Raw genomic sequence first — 24,221 nt, 5'->3', positions numbered from 1 at the left:
TTAAACTATACTACAAGGCTACAGTAACCAAAACAGCATGGTACTGGTACCACAACAGAGACATAGATCAATGGAACAGAACAGAGCCCTCAGAAATGATGCCGCATAGCTACAACTATCTGATCTTTGACAAACCTGACAAAAACAAGAAATGGGGAAAGGATTCCCTATTTAATAAATGGTGCTGGGAAAACTGGCTAGCCATATGTAGAAAGCTGCAACTGGATCCCTTCCTTACACCTTATACAAAAATTAATTCAAGATGGATTAAAGACTTATATGTTAGACCTAAAACCATTAAAATCCTACAAGAAAACCTAGGCAATACCATTCAGGACATAGGCGTGGGCAAGGACTTCATGTCTAAAACACCAAAAGCAATGGCAACAAAAGCCAAAATCGACAAATGGGATCTCATTAAACTAAAGAGCTTCTGCACAGCAAAAGAAACTATCATCAGAGTGAACAGGCAACCTACAGAATGGGAGAAAATTTTTGCAACCTACTCATCTGACAAAGGGCTAATATCCAGAATCTACATTGAACTCAAACAAATTTACAAGAAAAAAACAAACAACCCCATCAAAAAGTGGGCAGAGGACATGAACAGACACTTCTCAAAAGAAGACATTTATGCAGCCAAAAAACACATGAAGAAATGCTCCTCATCACTGGCCATCAGAGAAATGCAAATCAAAACCACAGTGAGATACCATCTCACACCAGTTAGAATGGCCATCATTAAAAAATCAGGAAACAACAGGTGCTGGAGAGGATGTGGAGAAATAGGAACACTTTTACACTGTTGGTGGGACTGTAAACTAGTTCAACCATTGTGGAAGTCAGTGGGGCGATTCCTCAGGGATCTCGAACTAGAAATACCATTTGACCCAGCCATCCCATTACTGGGTATATACCCAAAGGACTATAAATCATGCTGCTATAAAGACACATGCACACGTATGTTTATTGCGGCACTATTCACAATAGCAAAGACTTGGAGCCAACCCAAATGTCCAACAACGATAGACTGGATTAAGAAAATGTGGCACATATACACCATGGAATACTATGCAGCCATAAAAAATGATGAGTTCGTGTCCTTTGTAGGGACATGGATGAAACTGGAAAACATCATTCTCAGTAAACTATCGCAAGGACAAAAAACCAAACACCGCATGTTCTCACTCATAGGTGGGAATTGAACAATGAGAACTCATGGACACAGGAAGGGGAACATCACGCTCCGGGGACTGTTGTGGGGTGTGGGGAGGGGGGAGGGACAGCATTAGGAGATACACCTAATGCTAAATGACGAATTAATGGGTGCAGGAAATCAACATGGCACATGGATACATATGTAACAAACCTGCACATTGTGCACATGTACCCTAAAACCCTAAAGTATAATAAAAAAATAAAATAAAAAAAAAAAAAAAAAAATATTTTCTTCATTCCCAAAACACGTCAGAAAATGAAATTTAAAATATGCTTCCAATAATGCATTTCATGCTCTTGTGTGTTCTAACTTGAGAACCATTGGCAGTTTCTAATTGCATCAAAATTTTTAACATACTTCTGGAAAACCAGTCAGTGATATCCTGTTAATTTCTGTCATGGCATCTTTCCACTAAACAATTGTGTCACCAAGATAAAGAAGGATTTAAAAGATTTCAGAACCCTCATCCAGAAGTGCTAAGTATTATTTGAAATAATAGTGTTCACTTTTATAAAGTAACGATTTCCTAACAATGCATAAAGATATAAAATTTTCCAATCTAAAATGCTTCATGCATTGTTATTCTCTCAATTTGATTTTACAAGCTTGGAATTTCAAAAAATTCAGTCAATCACTGCTATGGTCTGAATATGTGTGTCCCCTCCACCCCACTCCAAATTCATATATTGAAACCTAATTTCCAATGCAATAGTATTAAATAGCGTCTTTAGGAGGTGATTAGCTTATGAGGGCAGAACCCTCATGAATAGGATTAGTGCCCTTATAAAAGAGCCCAGGGGATCTTGTTTGGCCCTTTCATCATGTGGGAGAAAATGGAGACGGTGCCATCTCTGAAGCAAAGAGCAAGCCTTTATCTAACTAATTCTGCTGGCACCTTAATCTCAGACTTCCCAGCCCTCAGAACTGAAAAAAATATATTTCTGTTGTTTATAAATTACCCAGTCTATGGTATTTTGTTACAGCCCATCTGAAAGGACTAGGACAGTCACCATATAAATATATAAGTGGTATCTCTAAATAGAACTCTGATAGGAATACAAGAGTCTGGGTTAGTAAAGAATTTGAGCAAACTGGAAAACCAGTCTTACCTGAAATGTGTTAAATGTCTCTGGATGTCAAGGTCTAGAATTGGAGTGGGTCTGGAGGATCCCAGTGGTGATCTATCTTGGCTCAAGAGGTCTTGGAATTCTTTACAGATTTGTCTAAAATAAAAGAATCAAATTTAAAATTGAAATTTTGAAATTGGGCTTTAATTTCATCCCATGATATTTAACCAAAGGCTTGTTCTCTCTTTTAAAAGAAGTCTAGATAACATTTCATAAAGCAACCTCAAAAGTTCCATTCATAGCATACAGTTGAGTTTCACAATGGTGATTGTGCTCTCAAAGGCTATAGGATAATCATATAACATTTCAAACAAATAACAATCCATGAGCACTGATAAGACCAATGTTCATTTTTAAGATGACTATTCATAAATTAACCTCAGGATAAGGGGAACCCCATATGAAATGATCACTCTGATCTTTTTAATTGAAATGTGATTTTTTTAGACATCATATCTGTAAACAAATTTCATTAAAGTTATAGTCTTACTTCAGAGCCATGATTCAGACTTTGGAAAATCCTTTTTTCCCAACATTGCATTAGAATTCATATTCTTATGAGCTGACTTTATATGCTAATATTTGAAGCAGATAATCACCAGTAATTTAGCTCACTAGCCTCACAAAAAATGGTTATATTATGTTCCATGTAAGCCAATTTCTTGCAAAAATTACCCTCAAGGTAACTTTTCTGCTGCATTTTTTTTTGCTTTAAATGGTTATGGTTTTTGGTCATTGGTTTCAGTTTAATTACAGTATTACCATGTAACAATAAAGACTTCGTGATGTACACTCCAAATGATATAATTCGAAAGAAGCAGAATACACTATACAAAGAGATTTTGTTTTTGTTTTTGTACTTTAACAACAAAACACTAAATTAGTCCAGTCTCTGAAAAGTAAAGGATTGCCAAAGAATTGCTTAAAAACATCCATCATCTAAAGTGAGGTGACTCCGTAAATCAAGGGATAATATGACAGTAGTTAGGTTTTTTGTCTGTTTTTACAATGGACAGTTGCAAAAATGTAATCATGTAGCCTTGACTTTGATTATCAATGTAAACAAAGACAGGTATAGAAGAGTCAAATTATTTCAAGTGAGTATGAACCCGGCCATTATTCTGCTGCAAGGCATTTGTGTCATTAACAAATGACTACCAAAAAGTGACAAAATATCTTGAAGTACAAATAATTGATCACTGAGTTAAAAATCGGTGGGGACTTCTTTTTTTTTTTTTTTTTTTTTTTTGAGACGGAGTCTCGCTCTGTTGCCCAGGCTGGAGTGCAGTGGCGCAATCTCGGCTCACTGCAAGCTCCGCCTCCTGGGTTCACGCCATTCTCCTGCCTCAGCCTCCGAGTAGCTGGGACTACAGGCGCCCGCCACCGCGCCCGTCTAATTTTTTGTATTTTTAGTAGAGACGGGGTTTCGACTTCTTAATCAGGTATCTAAAATTTATTCAATTCCATCAAAGATCACTTATGACATTTTAAATGAACAATGAGGGTCTGGTTTAATGCTAGTGTTCAAATATTGTGTCATTTCACAGAAATTGCCTTATTCATGTTTGCAGAACACAGGTGAAAGTAAAAAAGAGTCAGAGATAGGAAAAACAAAGTCCTTATCTGCTTCACTGAAATAAGGTACTTCACATCCCTTTCCTAAAGGGCCAGTTGGATCTCTGAGATACAGCATCTGAATACATGCTTTTAACAACTGTGTGTTTCTACTTTCATTGAGAAGGTTTCTTCTGAACTCCTCACATTTTCTGTTGTGAGGCTTAGTTGCTTTATGAAATATACCTGTTTTCAGGTGTATTGCCTATATTTTAATCAATGAATACAACTTAATCTAAGTATTTGGTGCCATTTTGAGGAGTATATCGTAGTCTTTTGTGCTTTGTGTTATTTAATATAGATTTGTTGTCTTTGTTTATGGAAATTTCTAACTAAAATTTTAAATTGAGCCTCATGCTATCATTTCCAAATTACTGTATGGTAGGTCATCATTACGATCCATTCTTACAAAGAAAGATTGGTGTTGTTTTTAGACTTTTGTTTTTAGCAGTCTTTTAGTTTTTCTATCAAAGTAAATTTTAAAACATTAAAATAAAGATTGAAACATTGCTTTAGTTATTGTGGCATAATATCAGAATTAATTGGATAATGGAATAAACTTTTAAGTTGACAAAATCAACTTTGTTCCTGTATGAATAATACAGCAAGTTATAATAAAATTGATGAAGAAATTAGAGAAAGTTAAAGAGGTGGAAAAATTTAACTCATGCCAAATAATTCACACATGAGGCTCTACCAGGAGTAATATTAGACTCTCCCCCTTTTATGTTTAATTCTACAGCTTAACTCACTCACTTTCAAGCTTAGACTTGAAAACAGATGACAATCCTGTAGATTCCCCGTAGGCAATTATCATCATCATCTCATTATGGCACTTACAGAATTATGATTCTATGACTACTTTCCTTCTTATTTAATTTTTTATTTGTAAATCTACAAAAAGAAACAATCTTACATCTCAAGGCAAAGTGTCATATTATGAATTATGTAACACAAGATGATCTTCAGTGAATCATACATTCTAACTTTATCACCTACATCATTGCCCTTAAGGACGTAAGTTTTTAGCTGATGTCTGAAATCCAAATTCTATGTTTCACCTTTAGATGATTAATAGTATGGTAATACTGAAAGTTGTTAACTATTCTGCTTTACCGTAATGCAGATCAAATGTTAGACATATTTAGTTCTAAATTCAATCAAAAGGTTTAAATATGTTTTCTATTAACCAAATAAACACGTTTTGTCTGGTTCGTTTTTAGAATTCAAAAAATGTTTCAGTTTCTATTCTTTCACCTAAATAAATGTCTAAATTACACAAAAATATTTAATCAAAAAAACACTGGAAATAAAGAGGCATTAGAAGACTAATGACACTTAATTAATAGGCCCTTTATACAATCGTATACTTGGCAATATGCTTAACGACAACTGAATCTGTAATCCATGGAGGTAAAAAAGAAATATGTAGGCTAATCTGACAATGTAGATTAGCAATTAGATCTCTCATTCAATAAATTTTAGATTTCATATATATTTTCTATAATGTTGTCCAAGTCTTATGAATAAAGGTGAACTGACCAGGATGTAATGAATATCCATATAGGCTGCTTAATATTAACTTTTACCATTTTAATTGATGAAAATATCCAATGCTTTACCATTGGTGTAAAATTAGAAACTTCTCAGAACACATGTTGGGTCCATTCATATGTTGCACAAAAAGGTTGTTATTTCTACACATTCCCTAGTTTATCTTGTTATAGCGATTACTGGTTATATTACGTATGTTTGCTATGACTAGAGTCTCTGATTTTTATTTCACATAGTCCAATAAGAAGATAGGATGCATACAAATAACAAAAATAAAAAACTATAAAGCTGTATTATAATTTTCAGATGTTTATGCCTATTTACTCTTCTGTAAAATAAGTTAATTGAAATGAGTGGATTCAATTCTTGCTTGACATTTAATGGTTTGCAAATGTGCAGCTCTGAGCAGACAGATAAAATAAAATTACATGTTCTCACAATGTTTTATGAAATCAAAGTTCAAAATATCACCTAAAATAATATATGTTACTTAGATCCCAGGTAAGAGGAAAATAATACTACCTGGTCAAATACGCTACTCAAAAATAGATGTCTCAGTATAATTTTGACAAATATGGATGCATTTCTCTTATTTCCCTCAAATTCTTCTAGCATTTACTTCTATTAAAACAAAATCTCAGTGCCAATTTGAATGTACTCAGAGACTACTGCACACTTCAACAGAATGATGGGAATCTCCAAGAAAATAGGAATTGTATTTATTGAATCGATGATGGTAGTGGTGAATACTTCCAAAACCATTCCTGGGGGAAGGAGGACAAGAAGAAGTGTTTCTCTGGATTAAGGAGTGAAAGTCTTTGAATATGCATGATAAAACCACAACCAAGTCATTTTGATGTAGAAAAAATGAAGGTGTTTTCTCTTGGAAATTTGTATTTTGGGACAGTAAAATTCACGTGGATGTGTGCGTTGGTAAACCTGCATGATCCAGCCAGCTAGGATGATATGCTATGGAAACACCTGGGAGATACTACTGAAACTCTAGTACTGTATAATTCTCTTGGTCTGTAACAAGTCTTTATCTTTCTCCTACTGTAATGTAAAGGATTCAAACTAACTATATGTGCTTTCAGGTCCTTTTGGAGAAACTGAAACATGACTGAAATTATTTGGAAAAAAAAATTAAGTCAAGAAGTTATTTGGAAAAGGAAATGAGTACACGGTAGAGATAAAGACTCCCAGAAAACAAACTGTGCAAAAGGTTCAGATTTAGGTCTTTCTACTAGCAAGTTTTCAGGGGCTTCCACATCACAAAATTTATTCCCAGATTTTAAGTCCAACTTTTATACCTGCCTTATAATTTTCTTTCTCTATCTCTTGATCTTCATCCTCTCTTTCTGCTATTCCCTTCCCCTTAATCTTGTTTTGCTTTTTCTCCATTCCTTCTGCCACCAGCTTTTGCTTTTCTTCTCTTTGGGACAAGATGAGATAATCTAGTACTTTCAGAACAGCAATAGATAAATATAATCCTAAGTCCAAACAGTGCCAGCCACAGCAAGTGTGTAAACTTCAATTAAGGGACTCAAGTGTCTTGGACAAACCTGTGAGATGGTAAGTATCCCATATACTCCTTAAATTTGTAAAAAGACCTGTGTTACATAAGAAGCTGGTAGAAAAGAGAATATTTAGTTTTGGTTTTATGCATTTTGAGCCAATTTAAATCTTAGCCAGTATGTCGTAAAGGCATTAAATAATTACTTTTTATCAGTTTCTAAGAAGTGATGTTTTTAATACTCTCTGCCCTGGATTTTCTCTTAAAAAGTTTTCCCTAAGGCTGGGCATAGTGGCTCATGCCTGTAATCCTAGCCCTTTGGGAGCCCAAGGAGTGCAGATTGCTTGAACCCAGGAGTTTGAGACCAGCCTGGGCAACATGGCAAAAATGCATCTTTACAAAAAATACAAAAACCAGGAGGGTGTGCTGGCTCATGCCTGTAGTCTCAGCTACTTGGGAGGCTGAGGTGGGAGGATCACATGAACCTGGGGAGGGTGAGTCTATAGTGAGCCATGATCGTGCCACTGTACTCCAGTCTGGGTGACAGAGTGAGACTCTGTCTCAAACAAACAAACAACAAAATACTTTTCCCTGAATAAAAAAATTAATTCATAAATGACAGTTTAACCAGCTGAAACTATCAGTTCTAAAATCTTAATGTAGAATTAAAACTTATTTAAGATTCTTAACAGCCCATATGTATCAATAACTTAATAAAGAGAGGATAACAAGAATTGGTTACTACCAGAAGGATTTTCCTCTAAAACTTTTGAACGTAACCCGCAGCGCTATCTGCGGTTCTGCTGGATTTTTACACAATAAATGGCAGTATTCTCACAAATTATTGACGAACTTTCAAGGGTCAAGGAATTTAAAAGTCATCTTATGCAAGCTTCCCCCTTTCTTATTATATTGTCAAATTTGTCTACATCGTTTTCCTCATTATTTTAATTTGCATTTTAATTGCAAGATGTTATTGCAATTTAATTTAATTACAATTTCCAGAAGCTTTGAAATACATTACACCTTAAAAAAAAAAAAGACAATAACAGTATGAGGCAGTACAAGGATGATTTGCTTACTCGTACACAAGAGAGGATGGGGGCACTCACAGTGATCCTTGGTCCCAGAAGTCTCCCTGGTGCCTCTCACCAACTTGTGACCTCATCTTCTGTCACATTCTCCAAACATTTATGGTGTTTTGAGATCTTTACCCTCATTTATTAAGGCAAAATGAGTGCCTTAGACCAAATTACATAGCAACCAAAGGCATATTTGCCTGGGATCTACGTTTCCTAAACATGTTTTTCTCCAAGGGATTTTTGCGTATTCTGGAGAAGTTTTCCAAGAACTTTCATCAGTTTCAATGACAGCCTTATCACTAATCAAGGGCAGTTTGTAAACCTTGCCTGGGCACCAAAGGGTAGAAAGTCCTTGTTTAATATATCTAGCTGCTGGTGTGTGAGACCTTCCTTGTTTTAGAGAACGGGTGCCTTCTAGACTGTTTTCCTCATTTCAAAGAAAACGAAAAAAAAAAAAAAAACTGAAGATGAAAGCACACAGAGGTTTCCCCATTCTGCTTACTTGGTCGCCAGGATCATCTTTTTTCTTGCTGTCTGTTCTTTCTGTTCCATATGTTGTCTGGCAAGATGTTCTCCTACTGCTTTGGCTGGAAACTCTGTTTCACAAGTGTAGCCAAAATCCCGAGCCAAGTGCAAAGCCTCCCCTGTTGGCAGATAACACAAGTGAGTTTCTCACCAGCATCCAACCTTAATCACAGTAGTGTCTTGCATTTTGCTCAAGCCTCACTCCTGGCTGTGGTCAGACAAATCATTTTTCCTACTTAAACTATTCAAGAAAAAAGACCTCTTTGGGGGGAGGAGGGGAGGTAATGAGGAAGAATGAGGGGAAATTGAGGAACAGAGAAGTGACTTAGCAGGCAGGGATAGGTGGAAAATTGAGGGGAAAAAAACAGAAACACAATCCAGAAGTGTTGACTCCCCTCATGGCTCTGGCCATTAGACCAGACTGACTTCCCGGGTTTTACACGTGACTCCCAAGCGAAATGGCTCCATGGACAAGTCATTTTGTGGCTGCTGAACCTACAACCTATTCTTAGTGTGTCTAAACTATTCAGATGTTTTTTCCATGCGACCTATTAAAATACTTGCGAAGTGTCCATATAACTTTTCAAGGAAGTCAGAGAACTTTGGAAAATCATGAATAACTTTGTTCTTTCACAAAATCCTAAACCCAAGTAAATTTTTAAGAAATGGGGTAAGAATGGCTTCCCAGCAAAGTAAAATTAAGTGATGAAAATCAATGTGGAAAACAATGGTATTTTTAAAGCTCAGTCAAGGCAAATCTTACCTGTCCACTAAACTTTAATTTAAAAAATCAAGTTTCCTAAACAAATGTAGTACATATATACCATGGAATACTATGCAGCCACAAACAGAATGAGATCATGTTCTTTGCAAAAGTAGCTGGAGGCCATTATCCTAAGTAAACTACCACAGGAACAGAAAACCAAATAGTGCATGTGCTTACTTATAAGTGGGAGCTTAACAATGAGAACACATGGACACAAAGAGAGGAACAACAGACACTGGGACCTACTTGAGGGTAAAAAGTGGGAGGAGGGAGAGAATCAGAAAAAAATACCTATTGGGTAGTATGCTTATTACCTGGGTGAGGAAATAATCTGTACACCAAACCCCCATGACACAGTTTACCTATATTACAAACCTGCACATGCACCCCTGAACCTAAAAGTTAAAAATAAAATCAAGTTTTTACTGTATATCTGTTAATATTAAGCATCTACTCACCTACTTTATTCAAGGCACAGTGCTAGGTAGAAGTAATGGGGAATAAAAAGAGTACCAAAGATTGCCTGTCTTTAGGAAAATGATAGTCATAACAATAATAGTAGCAACAACAAGTATCTTAGTAGCACTTTATAATTTTTATTGCACCTATATGAATATTACCTATAATCTTTTCATGTTTGTTGTTATTATGATCACAGTATATAATACAAGATGTTATATTACAAGTACCAGGAAAAAATGAAATAGCTGATAATATGAAGAAAAGGGAGGGAAAGTTTATAGATATACAAAATATACAAAACAGAACAGTTAATATCAATGAAAATATCCTTAGTAAAGATGCTAGCACTTTGGGAGGCAGAAGTGGGAGAATCCCTTGAGCCCAGGAGTTCGAGACCAGCCTGGGCAACATAGAAAGACCCCATCATCTCTACAAAAATTTAAAAATTAGTCAGATGTGGTGGTGCATGCCTGCAGTCCCTAGCCACTGAGGGTCTGAGGCCGGAGGATTGCTTGACAACATGAAGTTGAGACTGTAGTAAGCCGTAATTACACTACTGCACTCCAGCCTGGGTGACAGAGTAAGACTCTGTCTCAAAACAAAACAAAACAAAACAAAACAGAAGATACTATTTTTTTCATTCCCACAAGGTGAGACCTCCTGTTCTAGGCCTTAGCAAAAAAGTCTAGTTTAACATAAAAGGTATTGCAATAAGCAAACATATTAGTGTGGTTAATGTTTTGTAAACTCTGATCATGGCCCCCCCCACACATATTTCGCATGAGCAATGGCAGGTCTTTATTTGCAATTTTAATATTTGTGTGGTGGAAAACCTCATTGTTTTTTCTTCTATTTTAAATAGAGAGATGATGTAACTAAATGGAAGGGATCTCTATATTAATCTGAATAGTGCTAGTTTAATGGGGGGTCACAGTTTAAGGTAAGAAAATATGTGAGTATTTGGCAGAAGAAATGGCACAAAGGCGTGTGTGTGTGTGCGCGTGTGTGTGTGTGTGTGTGTGTGTTTTAAAGTCATTGTTATGCCATACAGGACACTCACTATTGCTTGAAAAATGATAGAAGGGAGATTATTTGAGAAGTTTCAAATTTGGAAGTAAAAATGTTTTAAACCTTGACCCATCAAATAATGCTACAGCACCTGACCAGAAGATAAACTCATGTGGACCTTAGGATTCAAAAGTATCTTGTAACTAACAGGATAATACCATCAGCAGAGTCATCTTTGTACAGCAAGTCAAGTTACATATATTAATATAGCTGCACATTGTTATTGTTCATACCGAAACAGATATTTAAATAACATTTTAACAGTCTGTCTACCTATCCATCTATCTATGTGTGTCTGTCTATGTATCCATCCATACATCCGTGCATCCATCCATCCATCCATCCATCCAATCCTTTTTCTTTACTGTTTGCACAATAGTAGGAGAGGTAAAACAGGGCAAACGAGGATGGCAGCATGCCTCTTGAATTTTGTGCTAAAACCTGATTCCTGCGGATCTGTCCCATTTTATGCAAAGCTCTCACCGTGTGGCAGTTTTAAAAACAGTTTGAATGGGACAGCTGCTATTTACATTTACACTGACAGTCAGATCCTTCCTTCCCTCGGTTCTGTTTACTGCTTTCTCCTGCTTGTGATATAACATTGTTACAGGATGTATAGCAATGCTACATCAAAAGAAGTGGCAAGTGAAGACACTCTGATAGGTAGTTAAAATGTGTATATCATGCCACAAAAACTTTGTGTGTGAGGGCCCAAAAATGAATGAATAAATTGATCCATTAATTAAAATACACATGGTATTCAGAAACAATGACAAATCTATAGTTAAGTCCTTTACAACAGATGTCTTGGTCAACAGGTTTAAGAAAACTAGACATTTTACAGCCAGAAAAGCATATTAACATGACTGTAAGGAGTTTGACTGATTTGGGAAAATAAAAATCCATGAGCTCCTCTGCCTCTGTGGTGGCACAAAATGTCTATATGAACAATGAACTGAAGTGCAATAACCTGTGGTGGAAAGAGCAATCCAGGAAAGCCCGAGGATGTTTTCCCTTCTATTTCCAGAGCAGCAAATATGGCTGCCGTCACCTCACTCCTGAGAGAGAAGTAGAATACCCTTGTTCTTGTTCTTTTTTTTTTTTTTTTTCAGAGCTACTTTAAGCTATCCCTTTATTTCAATGTATTGCAGCACTTGGCCATCCACCTTTTTTTTTTTAATTTAATACAACTGAAGCAACACACTAAAGTTGAAATACCTTCATTTTATTCCATATCATTTCAATAATTACCTATTTTAGAAGTAGGATAGAATGGTATTTCTGTCTTTAGGTCTTAGGCCAGCATCCTTAGCAAAGTAACACAGGAACAGAAAATCAAATACCACATGTTCTCACTTACAAGTGGAGGCTAAATGATGAGAACACATGGACACATAGAGGGGAGCAACACATACAGGGGTCTTTTGGAGGGTGGAGAGTGGGAGGAGAGAGATCAGGAAAAATAACCAGTGGGTACTAGCCTTAATACCTGGGTGATGAAATAATTGGCACAACCACCACCCACAACACAAATTTACCTATGTAACAAACCTGCATTTGTACCCCTGAACTTAAAACAAATGTTTAAAAAAAGAAGTAGGGTACATGGGTGTGTAGGTGGATCAGGTTGGTGCTTGGAGAAAAGTATTCCAAGAACAAGGCTTTAGGCTGTATGTGCCACGTAGTAACCCCACCTACTAAAAAAGTGAAAACCATGAAGGATATTCATCTTTTCAGTAGTAACAGAACCAGATATTTAATACTTATATTAAACATATCTCTTAAAAAGCAGGCACAAATAAATTCCGGAACATAGCAAGAACGTAAAAGATAAATTTGCTCCTTGATTTTAGAGAATTCACTTTTCCACACTCCAAAGCAAAAAGTAAAAAATTAGGAAGAAATATTAGGAAAAATTTAAGTGACATTTATTGATGTTGCTCTGAAATAGAAAGTTAATGGCAAAATGTTTTTTAAGGAAAAACTGATTGCACATTGTGCCAAGATCCTGAGTTTTATAAGAAGCAGGTTTAAATGCATTTTAACAATAAAAATAAATATACCTGACTTTCAATCGTTATACAGTCATTAAGAATTTTTCTTTCTTTAGGCCGGGTGTGGTGGCTCATGCCTGTAATCCCAGCACTTTGGGAGGCCAAGCCCGGTGGATCACAAGGTCAGGAGTTCAAGACCAGCCTGGCCAAGATGGTGAAACCCCATCTCTACTAAAAATACAAAAAAAAATTTAGCTGTGTGTGGTGGCGGGCACCTGCAATCCCAGCTACTCAGGAGGCTGAGGCAGAGAATTGCTTGAACTTGGGAGGCGGAAGTTGCAGTGAGCTGAGAGCATGCCACTACACTCCAGCCTGGGCGACAGAGTGAGACTACACCTCAAAACAAACAAACAAACAAAATTATTTCTTTAAAATTATGGTATTTTCAAAAAAATTACTTTACACAACTAAAAAATTAATATTTAACACTAATTTTTACTAAGCAGTACTTGTATATTGTTATTCAATAGATAATTCTCATCAACTGTCACTCTAACAATATTGCCTTAAAAACAATTCAGTTTAACTTACTGTTACAAAACCCAATGTTATTAAATGAAAATAACAATTTGTATGTGTTAAACTCCAGTCATATATTTATGATTTGAATTTTATTTTCACATACAGGGAAATAGCACATTCAATTCTATGGGATTATTCCAAGAAGTACCTATTAGAAAGCAAATTTGAGAATTAAGTAAATTCTTATAATATCAAGCTTTAGCAAACCCTGGAGCTGAAGCACAAAGTTAAGTATATCTGATGCCCTGACTTACAGATTTCCCAGGCTTTTCGGAAAGGAATGCATTCCACAACTCTATACATCATAGGATCTATGGCCTGGAGAGGTGCCTTATAATACAGTAGTTTCACTAGTTTGATGTTGCTTTTGTCAAACACCAACACTTTGTGTTTCAAAGTGAAAGTTTCATTCTCCATTAAATATCCTGCACTTAGCACAGCATCTGATTCACAATAGTTACTCAGTAGACATCTGTTAAATGAAAAAGCTTTCAGATTATGTTACTAGTATGTTAATTATGATAACAGTCTTGTGAAGCATCCCCTCCTAGAATATAAGGAAGAACTAGAGCAAAAGAGACTTGTTAGAAAGAATTAAATATATACAGAAAAACCTATGAAAAACAGAAAAATAGAGTAAATCCCTCTATCAGTGGAGCCATTTAATAAAATAGACTATACTTGAAGGCAGGCTTTCTCGACCCTTGCTACTCCCATAACCTAGAAATTTGCTTTAAAAAATATTTTTCACCAATAGCAAAGACTTGGAACCAACCCAAATGTCCATCAATGATAGACTGGATTAAAAAAATGTGGCACATATACACCACGGAATACTATGCAGCCATAAAAAAGGATGAGTTCATGTCCTTTATAGGGACATGGATGTAGCTGGAAACCATCATTCTGAGCAAACTATCCCAAGGACAGAAAACCAAACACCACATATTCTCACTCATAGGTGGGAATTGAACAATGAGAACACTTGGACACAGGGTGGGGAACATCACACATTGTCTTTATGTGGCACAGTCACTATGAGTAGGAACAGGAGTTTATGGACACATCTCCCCCCCTGTTGTGGGGTTGGGGGAGCGGGGAGGGATAGCATTAGGAGATATACCTAATGTAAATGACCAGTTAATGGATGCAGCACACCAACATGGCACATGTATACATATGTAACAAACCTGCATGTTGTGCACATGTACCCTAGAACTTAAAGTATAATAATTAAAAAAAGTGTTTCACCCCGTATCAATCAATCTCTGGTGCCAGGGCATCTGCAGTTTTTGAATGCTCCTAAAGTAATTCTCTCAAACCAGAGATGAGAAACCACTGTCCTAAGATAAAGAGAAAGCACTAGGTAGGGATGAACTGCACATCTTCCAAAAATATAAGGATTCTATGACTTATACAAAAGGGAAAGCAGCCACTAGCAAGTTAATATGAAACGATAAGAGCCTCTGTCTGGCTGGGTTCTTGCATGATGAGAACTCCCTTATTTGGCTAATATGGTACGAACTCTATAGACAAAAGAGAAAATGTGGTAGTAGAAGTAGAGAGAGCATTGTTAGGGAAACGAAGACTTCAGCCTACTGGAAAAGCATATTTGTTAAGGGGGATTTAATATAAGATGAAGCTTGCACTTAAAGTTAGTAGGGAAAAGATGGATTATCAATAGAAAATGTTAAGCCAACAAGGTGGCCACCTGGAAAAAAACAAATGAAACTGCATCTATAGCATACATTTAGCCGTGAAACAAAAGTCCAGATGGATCATAGATTTAAACATAAAAAAAGAAACCACATAGTAAATAGAAGATAACATGGTATTTTTTATGATCTTGGAATTAAAAAGGCCTTGTACAGTGTTGCAATTAAAACTAAAAGCCATGAAATAAAATATGAGAATATAATTATATTAATGTAAAAAAGTTCTGCATGCAAAGACCTCAATAAACAAAGCAAATAAACAAAAACCCATAACAGCCAACTGAAAAATGAAAGTAAGTCATATGAAAGACATACTAACATTTAATAAGCCAATTTTCCTAATAAGACTGAAAACTTACAAACCAATAAGGAAAGTACAAATATTACTCCATAAATACAAAATAAGTAAATAGAAAAGCTCATAAAAGTCCAAGAATATTCTGAATCTCCTTCATAATAGAGATTTTTTTTAGTCAATCAAATAAGCAATGATAAAAAAATTAATAGCCTCCTGTTTAATTTAGAGTACAGGAAAGTACTATAATGTCAATGCTTCTTACCCTCATTACTAACAGGATTATAAATTTGCAACCACTATTAAGGAGAATCTGCCAATAATCAATCAAAACTATAAATGCAAATCATTTCTTGACCCTGCAACGCCATTCCTAGACATTTATTGAAGACATGTGCTTGCATATCTGTGGAACTATTTATATAAGTCTGAGGTTCTTCATTGAAGCACTATTTGTAATAGCCAAAGACTGAAAACACCTAAATGATATTCAGAAGAGGACTGGTTAAATAAATTGTAATAAATTCATTCAGTAAAATACTACGAGTGTTTAAAAGAACAAACAACTTGTAAGCACTGAAAAAAAAGAATGAACACTAAGACAAACTGTGAAAAAATTAATTGCAAAATAGTGTCTACAGAATACTGTAATTTATTTTAAAAATGAATAAAAGAGATACACACATATATCCTTGGAAGGAAAAAGATCAACTAATAACATTTGTTTTCTTCTGGGAGGGGAAGTGAATGACTGGGGAACAGAGTGAAAAGGAAGTATTTTACTGAATACTTTTCTGTAACTTTTGAATCCTGAACTATTTGTTTGTATTATTTATTTAAACTTATATTAATCAAAAAGTAAAATTACTCTTTGCCTTATTCTTAGAAAGATTTAATTCTGAACTCAAATATTTATTGTAGATGGAATGTGGGTAATTCCAAGTTTTCCATTGTTATTCAATAAAAGTTAGTCATCACTAAGAATAATTACAGCCTGCAATTTGATTAAAATACCTACAAATTTCAATAAATGTAAGCAATGGGGGCCACAGCTCATTCTTATAATCTAGCCTTTGGGAGGCCAAGGCGGAAGGGTCACTTGAGCCAGGCCAGCCTGGGCGAAAAAGTGAGATCCCCATCTCTACCAAAAAATCAAAAATTAGCCAAGCATGGTGGTACATGTCTGTGGTCTCAGCTACTCAGGAGGCTGAGGCAGGAAGACCCCTTGAGTCTAGGAGGTAAAGGCTGTAGTGAGCTGTGTTCACGCCACTACACTCCAGTCTGGACAACAGAGCTCTTAAGACTGTCTCTAAAAACAAAACAAAACAAAACAAAAAAAGGAATAAAGCATTAGCTGATCCATTAAGTTTTGAAAGGAAGAATCATAGAAAAAAGAAAAGAAAGACACTAAGAAGAGAATTCAAACATTTAGTGAGCATCACTATGTGCAAGAGTGAATAATGAGCTAGATCAAAGGTGGCAAGGGAAAAACTGAGGCAAATTGGTTTGGCTATATTTGTCTTTATGTGGCACAGTCACTATGAGTAGGAACAGGAGTTTATGGACACCCAAGCACATAATCAGACACAGTGACGTATGTATAGTATCCTATTCCTTCTGCCTCTACATGCAAATACCATCCCCATCCCCCAGAAATGAATGAAATCTTAAAATGCAGCACAGGGGAGTGATATTAGAAAATTTGCAAACAATTTTAAAAGATATACTCTAAGATGGTATATATTTATCCATAATATTGAGTGATACTATTTCAGGTTCATTGAGACCAATTTTTGAATACTGATAAATGTAAGTTTTTAGATAATAGATAACAATAAGTTTTATCTAATTACCCATTACCGAAGCAGAGTCTCCTACATAGAAATTATCCTGTACTTAGAATAAGACATTTATGAATGATACAAAACCTAATAGTCTAAAAAATATGCAAAACTGTCTCCAAGAAGACACTGTGAGTGCCAGAATGTGTGTATGCAAAAGGGAACAGCAGAGCTTTTCCAGGTGAGACTGTCTGACTAAAGTGAACATCAATTAGAGCTATTAATACAAGAGATCAATGCACTACACTTTTCATATCAAATATACTTTTAGAAGAAAGCTGAAAACCTTTCTCCCAAAGGGGGGACTAATGTGGGAATGCAATGTCTGGAGAAGGCCAGTGAAGGAGCTATTTGGGAAATGAGGTCCATGAGTTGCTCAAGTTTCATATGACTTTTAGTTTCATATGTCACCACCACCACCCAAAAAAAGCCGATTGTTGGTACCTGTGTAAGAGCAACAAGAATATTAGCTTTGTTCTAAACTCTATGAGAAGAATGACTTATGATGAGCATTCCCTAAACAGATGTTATCCCTAATAATTGATTCCGGTTTTCAAGCCTATACTTCTCATGAAGTCAATGATACTTCTTTCCAAAGTCATAGACTAATCACATCAAGAAAACTTTCTTAGTAGATCTTATCTATAGGAAAGAGTTCATTGACAAATCGGTTGTTTTCCCTTGTTTCTTGGGAGTACAATAATTTAGGCTCAAGATTAAAGGCAGAAGGGAAATACTCCAAGTGGTAGGATTTCTTTCTACTGCCTTTTGGAAGTTTGGCCACAGTGGAATAAAAAGGTTTTGTAGGGGAATCTTGTAACTAATAACTTAATGAATTGGCATCCTTTAAAAAGTACAACGGATACTATTGATAATTTTTTTCCAGAAGAGATTAAACCAAGATTTAATGTCCCCCTAACTTTGAGGGATTAAGTAGAAGCAGAAGGTTCATCAGTTTTAAAAACCCTGTACTAGTGGACAAAGTTTTTGAAGCTTGGACACAAGAAAGTTCAAGAAACTTGTTCAAGGTTCCTAGCAGGAGGGGAGGACCAATCTAATGTGAAAAACATGCTCAAAGATTGGTAACCTTTTTTCTATCCCTGAGTTTTACTTTAGTTAAATTCAGAAGTAACTCTGCAATGAAACTGTTCATGATATATGCCACAAACAAAAATCCAAATGGAAAATATGCCATGATGCTGCAAACCAGAAGATCTGGGTTCTCATCCTTGCTGCACCCAACTGTATAATCCTGTGCAGAACAGCTATTCTCACTTTGCTTTTAGTTTTCTCATTTGAGAATAATGACTTTATGCTGGGCACCGTGGTAAGTGCTTTGCAAACATTCTGATTTAACTCTTGCAACAATCTTATGTGAAGGGTGTTATTTTTTAACACCACCTTATAAATAAGGACACTTATGCTCAGACAGGTTATGTGTCTTCCCTTACCGCAAGTGTAGAAGTGAGTTCAGACAAGTTTGTTTGACTCTAGAAACCACACATTAGGACACATGTACTGATTTTTATTTAGTAGCTCTATGAGGGGCCTGTTGTGCAAATGTTTAATCTATGTGAATGTAGTTAATCCTGCAAAAGAAACATAGGGCAGATGTTGTGAGTAGATATGGGTGCTAGACCATAAAATTTTTATCTTTTCTTTATATATGATAGAGTTGTTTCTGAGAAGACTCTGCCCAGCTAGAGATTACATTTTCTAGCATATCCCACTGTTATCCTCACAATAAGGTGTGGTCACATGACTAGTTCTTATAGAACGAGAATAGTAGTAACTGGGTAATTTCCTGGCTAGAGTGGATAAGAAGCAGTATACTTTCACCATTATGCCTTTCCTCATCTGTGAGTTAAATGAATAGGATTCCTAAGACTTAGGCAAAGTAAGCTATGGATGGAAGAATTCTGGGTCCCTGGGTCTCCAAATGAGACACTGACAATAAAAAATTTCCCTCATAATGAACATTCACATCAGACTGTGATGAATGAGAAATTAGCTTCTATTATGTTAAGCCATAGACATTTTGGGAACTGTTATAACAGCTGGCATTATCCTCATCATTATAGATATGATGGTCTTTATTTATGAATTAGGAAAATGAAGCTCAGCTAGGTTAAGTAACCAGTCCCAAGTCAGGCCCTACTTCAAAACTGATATTATTCTAAGGGTAAGAGGTGGTGGGAGGAGTACCAGGAAAAGGGTTAATAGATTTTGCAAGTAGCACAAAACAACTAATTTACATGAGCTAAGATGTCCAAGATAGGGTATGAGAGTATATATTTTGAAATGAAAGACAAGAGCAACAGTTACTAAGGATTTAAACTGAGAAAGATTGATGGAGATCATACACAATATTTGGAACTGGTTCCCTTTCTTTTGCAGATACATATTTATACCCTCCATTGTCCCATACTGTTTAAACATACATACACACACACACACACACACACAGAAAGAGAAAGAGAGAGAGAGACAGAGAGACAGAGACAGAGAGAGAGAGAATTTGATCTTCTATCATAACAAATTTCAACTCAAGGTATTTATATTTACGAGCTTAAATAATCTATACTTTCAGAACCCTGAGTGTTGGCTGAGAAGGTTACACAAGCTTTTGCAAATGCAGCAGAACTGTCACAGGAAGCACACCACTCAGGCAGACAGAATTCTCTTCTGGTAATACTCTGCGATGTCATTCATCTTGGAACTTCCTAGGTAAGAAGGGAGTGATATGCAGGAATGAAAAGATCATTGACTCCTTGTATTTATTTGAATAACCAACTCTGCAAACATTCTTCTGAAGTAAAACATGGAGGAGGCATCCACAGAAGTTGCCAATTCAAGAATAATAAACATATAACAAGGGTGTTAAAACTAGAATTATAATATTGGTCAAATTCCTTGAATGTTTTCTAGAGAGAATAGTTTCCACTCTAGAAGAGAATTATTTCCACTCTAGAACAGTATAAAATTATTCCAACGTCTCTTCAAGAAGATCAGTTAAGCAAATCCAAGCCACTGTATTTTTCAGAGACTGACATATTTCTGATATTATAGATACTAGAATGGATGAGAGCAATGTAATTAGCAAAGGAAAATGGAAAGAAGAGACTTGTAATAAAACAGCATACAAGGAGTTATCCTAATTATTGCCTACAGATTTAGACCACTTAGATGAAGACATATGAGTTGAAAAAGAAGTTAAATGTGGTATTGCTTTCATGGGACTCAATTCAAATATTTCTGTCTCATTCAAAATTAAATAATCTATGTTATGTAGACCCCCCAAAATCCCCAGTCTAAATATCTGCCTTACTAAAATGTTCACTGTTCAAACAACTTTATCAGGTGGGAAAACATTCAGTCAGTCTAAAGTTCTTCATCCCATTAGTTCATAGGTACGATAATATTTGTAATGGAAAAGTTGTGAATTGTTGGAATATAGTATAAATTTGCATCAAATAACCCTATCTTATACATCCCTAAAATGATTTCTAAAAATAATGGCTCTAATATGTGGATTTGAAAACAAAGCTAGGAGCTATTCATAGAGTGACTCCATTTAAAAGGAATATAGGAAAAATGATTTTTAAAATAATTTTTTAAAAGTAAAAACCAAAGGCAAGCATAGAAACCTAGGGATATGCTAATGAAACCTGTTACGTCAGTAACAAGTGTGGTTTTTGAAAAACAAATGTTCATTTGCTAATTTGAATCCCCATCATAAGGCACCTTATTGTTCATTGATTGGCTCTTCACAAAGATTACATCATCTGTGTGTGGAAAGCCTTCCAGGGTCCCCACACACTATTCCTTCATTGGTAGTCTATGAAAATATCAGCAATGGCAAGGCTGTATTCAAATCTTCCCCACAAAGAGGCAGAGTCAAATACTGCAAAGTCGTAGAAGTTTAACCTTCACGAGATTTATTTCTAAGTCTACTCTGTGAGGTATACAATCAATTAGATATTTTTTTTCTCTTATGCTCAATATTATGCTAAAATGCAGAAGTATGATTGAACCCCAGTAATGTATTGGGTCATCAGGATGTTTGAGAAACTACTCATCTGGTCATGGCTAGACTATTCTATAACAATTTCAAGCAACAGTTTCTAGAGATAGTTAAGAAAAGCTAAGTTACTAACTATTGGTAATTAAAATGCACATATAAGTTAATGTAGAAAATCCAGAAGATAAAGGAGAGATCTCAGTTTAAAAATGATGAAAGAAATAGTAGTATTCTTTCCCACAAGACCATAGAAAGACCATTTAAGAAAGCCAATGGCCTGTTTTAGATACTAGAAATCTTTAGTTTTTGAATTTTTGAAAATAAAAATGTCTAAAAAGTTTCTGGCTCTTGCAAAAATATTTGATTGAGGGAGAAAACATTACTCAAAAACATGGTCAATCCAAGAATTTATAAACAAGAAATGGTAAGTATGGTGAAATTCATACAGGAGTAAAACTGTACAAATGGAACAAACATTAGACCCATGTTGGATCAAGTTGCCAAAAATGCTGATAAACATCAAAGATTTCAATGTCTCAGGAGGTTTGATGAATCAGAGTTGAGTGACTATTATTCTGTATACACCTAATACTGTCTGCAGAGTTCCAGGGGCCATGACCTAATTCAGAACATGGCATCTTGCTGGCTGGAAAGGAGTCATCAGCTGTTACCACCAACCCAACTGAAATATGGGGATAAAAATATAAAAGAGAGTCATCAACAATGAAGTCACTCTTCATGTCAGCTCAGGGTTATAAGGAAGCCTATTTCAATGTAGATAAAATGTCCTTGTATGTCAAAGATTAGGTTCTCCTCATACCCCAATATAACTTGTAATTTTTAAAACTGTAGGTCATGACTCACGACTCGACAGTGAATTGTGAAATAAATGTAGTGGGTTTACAATGAACATTAAAAGAAACAAAATATGGAATCAAATTAAAATGTCAGAGAATATTGTACATAGTACTAAAACTTTAAAGTGTGTGTGTGTGTGTGTGTGTGTATGAAATTGTGTTTGAGGGTGTTACTATGTCAGGAATGGAATGGTGCAAAAGATCTCTTTGGCTCTAAATCTGTTTTCTAAGGTTTCATCAATGTGCCTGGAATTCAATAGTGAAAGATTTATTTCTCTGCATCCTGAAGATATTGGGGATTTCAAAAGCACACAATTAAGATAAGATGCTCCTCAAAAGGACAAAATCTTGTTTCATTAGCCAAGGCTGATAACTATCTGAGCAGAGGCCACAGGAATAGAACACAAGTCAGGCACTTTTGGGATAGGAGAGGTATGCAGAAAGAGTAGGATTGCAAGACTCCAGAGATCATCCTAGGATTCCACATATTTGACCTGCACCCTTGATGCTAGTACAGATTGATGATTCCCACGCAGGATATCCCAGTGCTCTTGGCTACCATAAAAATCAATAAGAATTGTGAACATACTTTTTGTGGCTCTTCTGTTTGTACTGACCAGTACTTTCATAGACAGCATGGAGAAAAGTCTTTACTGGGATTGATAATTTTCACACCAATTAGAAATTTCATGAGCATTCATAAACAATCATCCTGGATAGTGAAAAGTATTCCAAGGAACAATTAAATCAATGATATTTAAACACCACTATACATCAGAATCACCTGGGGAGCTTTAAAAACTTTAGATGCCTAAGCCATCCCCCCAGAATGAGTTGCAGTTGATTTGCGAATGAGACCCAGGCACTTTGTCAGAAATCTTTTCAATTGACTCTACTGTGTAGTTGGGTTTGAGAACTACTGGAGTCCTGCCACCCATATGATTCTTGAATCCCCTCTATTATCCTGAGCAAATGTTTTGTTATATTTTTAAACAATGATAACTATAATTTTTACCCAAATTTTTACCTAAAATGTGCAGAAATGTGTCTCCCTTTGGAATCAACCTGTTAGTCATTTTTTTTCTACTTTGCTCTTTCCCAATGTGGGTGTATGATAGGTTAAAGCTATCTATCATATGCCAGCCTTTAGTACCAGCACACACAGGCAAACACAACAGAAGACCTAGAGCATGGTAATAGTAACACAGTAAATGTCAGTTGTCAATGTTATTGCTGTGGTTGTTATTATTGTGACTACTATCAGGGAACACAGCAAAGACGGCTGTTAAGAGCAAAATCACCAAAGCAATTCTGCGAAGACAAATATCAAGAACACACTACTTCTCAATGTTGTACAGTAAATGCTACATATTGAAAATCTGAAAAAAAATTATACATGTTTGGTTTTGTGTTTCATTCACTACTTCCTACAGTGCCATATAGACATATAACAGATGTGTGAAGTAACGCAGGTGTGTTCAAGGTGAGGCTTGGCAAAAGGCCCCTGCCTTTTATATTTTAAACAATAGCATTCTACATGATGAAAAACTTTCCTTTGACATTCAAAAAGTTCCCCACAATGTTAAAAAAAAACCTTTCAATAATAACTCTCCTTAAAAAAAGACTGAATAAGATATGTAAAGTTTAGACCTTAATAGGAGAAAAAAAGGGAAGAGGTAAGTTGGAAAAAAACAACTTCTGGGAATATATTCATTTCCATTTCTCTTTCTATATGACTGGTTAACCTTAACCTCTCTCTGACTGACCTGAGCTTATCCACCCATACAGCCTTGAAAGTTCACCATGTCTTTAGAGAGGTCTACTAGGATTAATACAATATGCTTTCAGTTTCAGTATCATGCCTAGACCCCTGTGAACTCTTCATAAAGGGTTATTTCTCCTGTAGATCATGTTGTACTGAATTACAAAGAGTTAAGTTAGATTTACTTAAACTCTAAAATAAACAATAATGCAAATAACAAGAGT

General features: G+C 35.6%; 1 protein-coding gene across 1 annotated transcript in view; it reads right to left on the bottom strand.

Moving 5' to 3' along the window:
* Nucleotides 1-24,221, bottom strand: part of TFAP2D (transcription factor AP-2 delta) — a 61,328-nt gene that overhangs the window by 20,947 nt on the left and 16,160 nt on the right. Inside the window, exons 6-7 of the mRNA XM_055263687.2 lie at nt 8,612-8,753; nt 2,329-2,442 (exon numbers count right to left, since the gene is read on the bottom strand). Coding sequence (XP_055119662.1) covers nt 2,329-2,442; nt 8,612-8,753 — 256 coding nt within the window. The remainder of the gene's footprint in view (nt 1-2,328; nt 2,443-8,611; nt 8,754-24,221) is intronic.

This window comes from Symphalangus syndactylus, chromosome 23, assembly GCF_028878055.3.
Source record: "Symphalangus syndactylus isolate Jambi chromosome 23, NHGRI_mSymSyn1-v2.1_pri, whole genome shotgun sequence".
Taxonomy (NCBI): domain Eukaryota; kingdom Metazoa; phylum Chordata; class Mammalia; order Primates; family Hylobatidae; genus Symphalangus; species Symphalangus syndactylus.
Note: the sequence above shows the minus strand (reverse complement) of the source record. Positions and strands in the feature narration are given on the sequence as shown.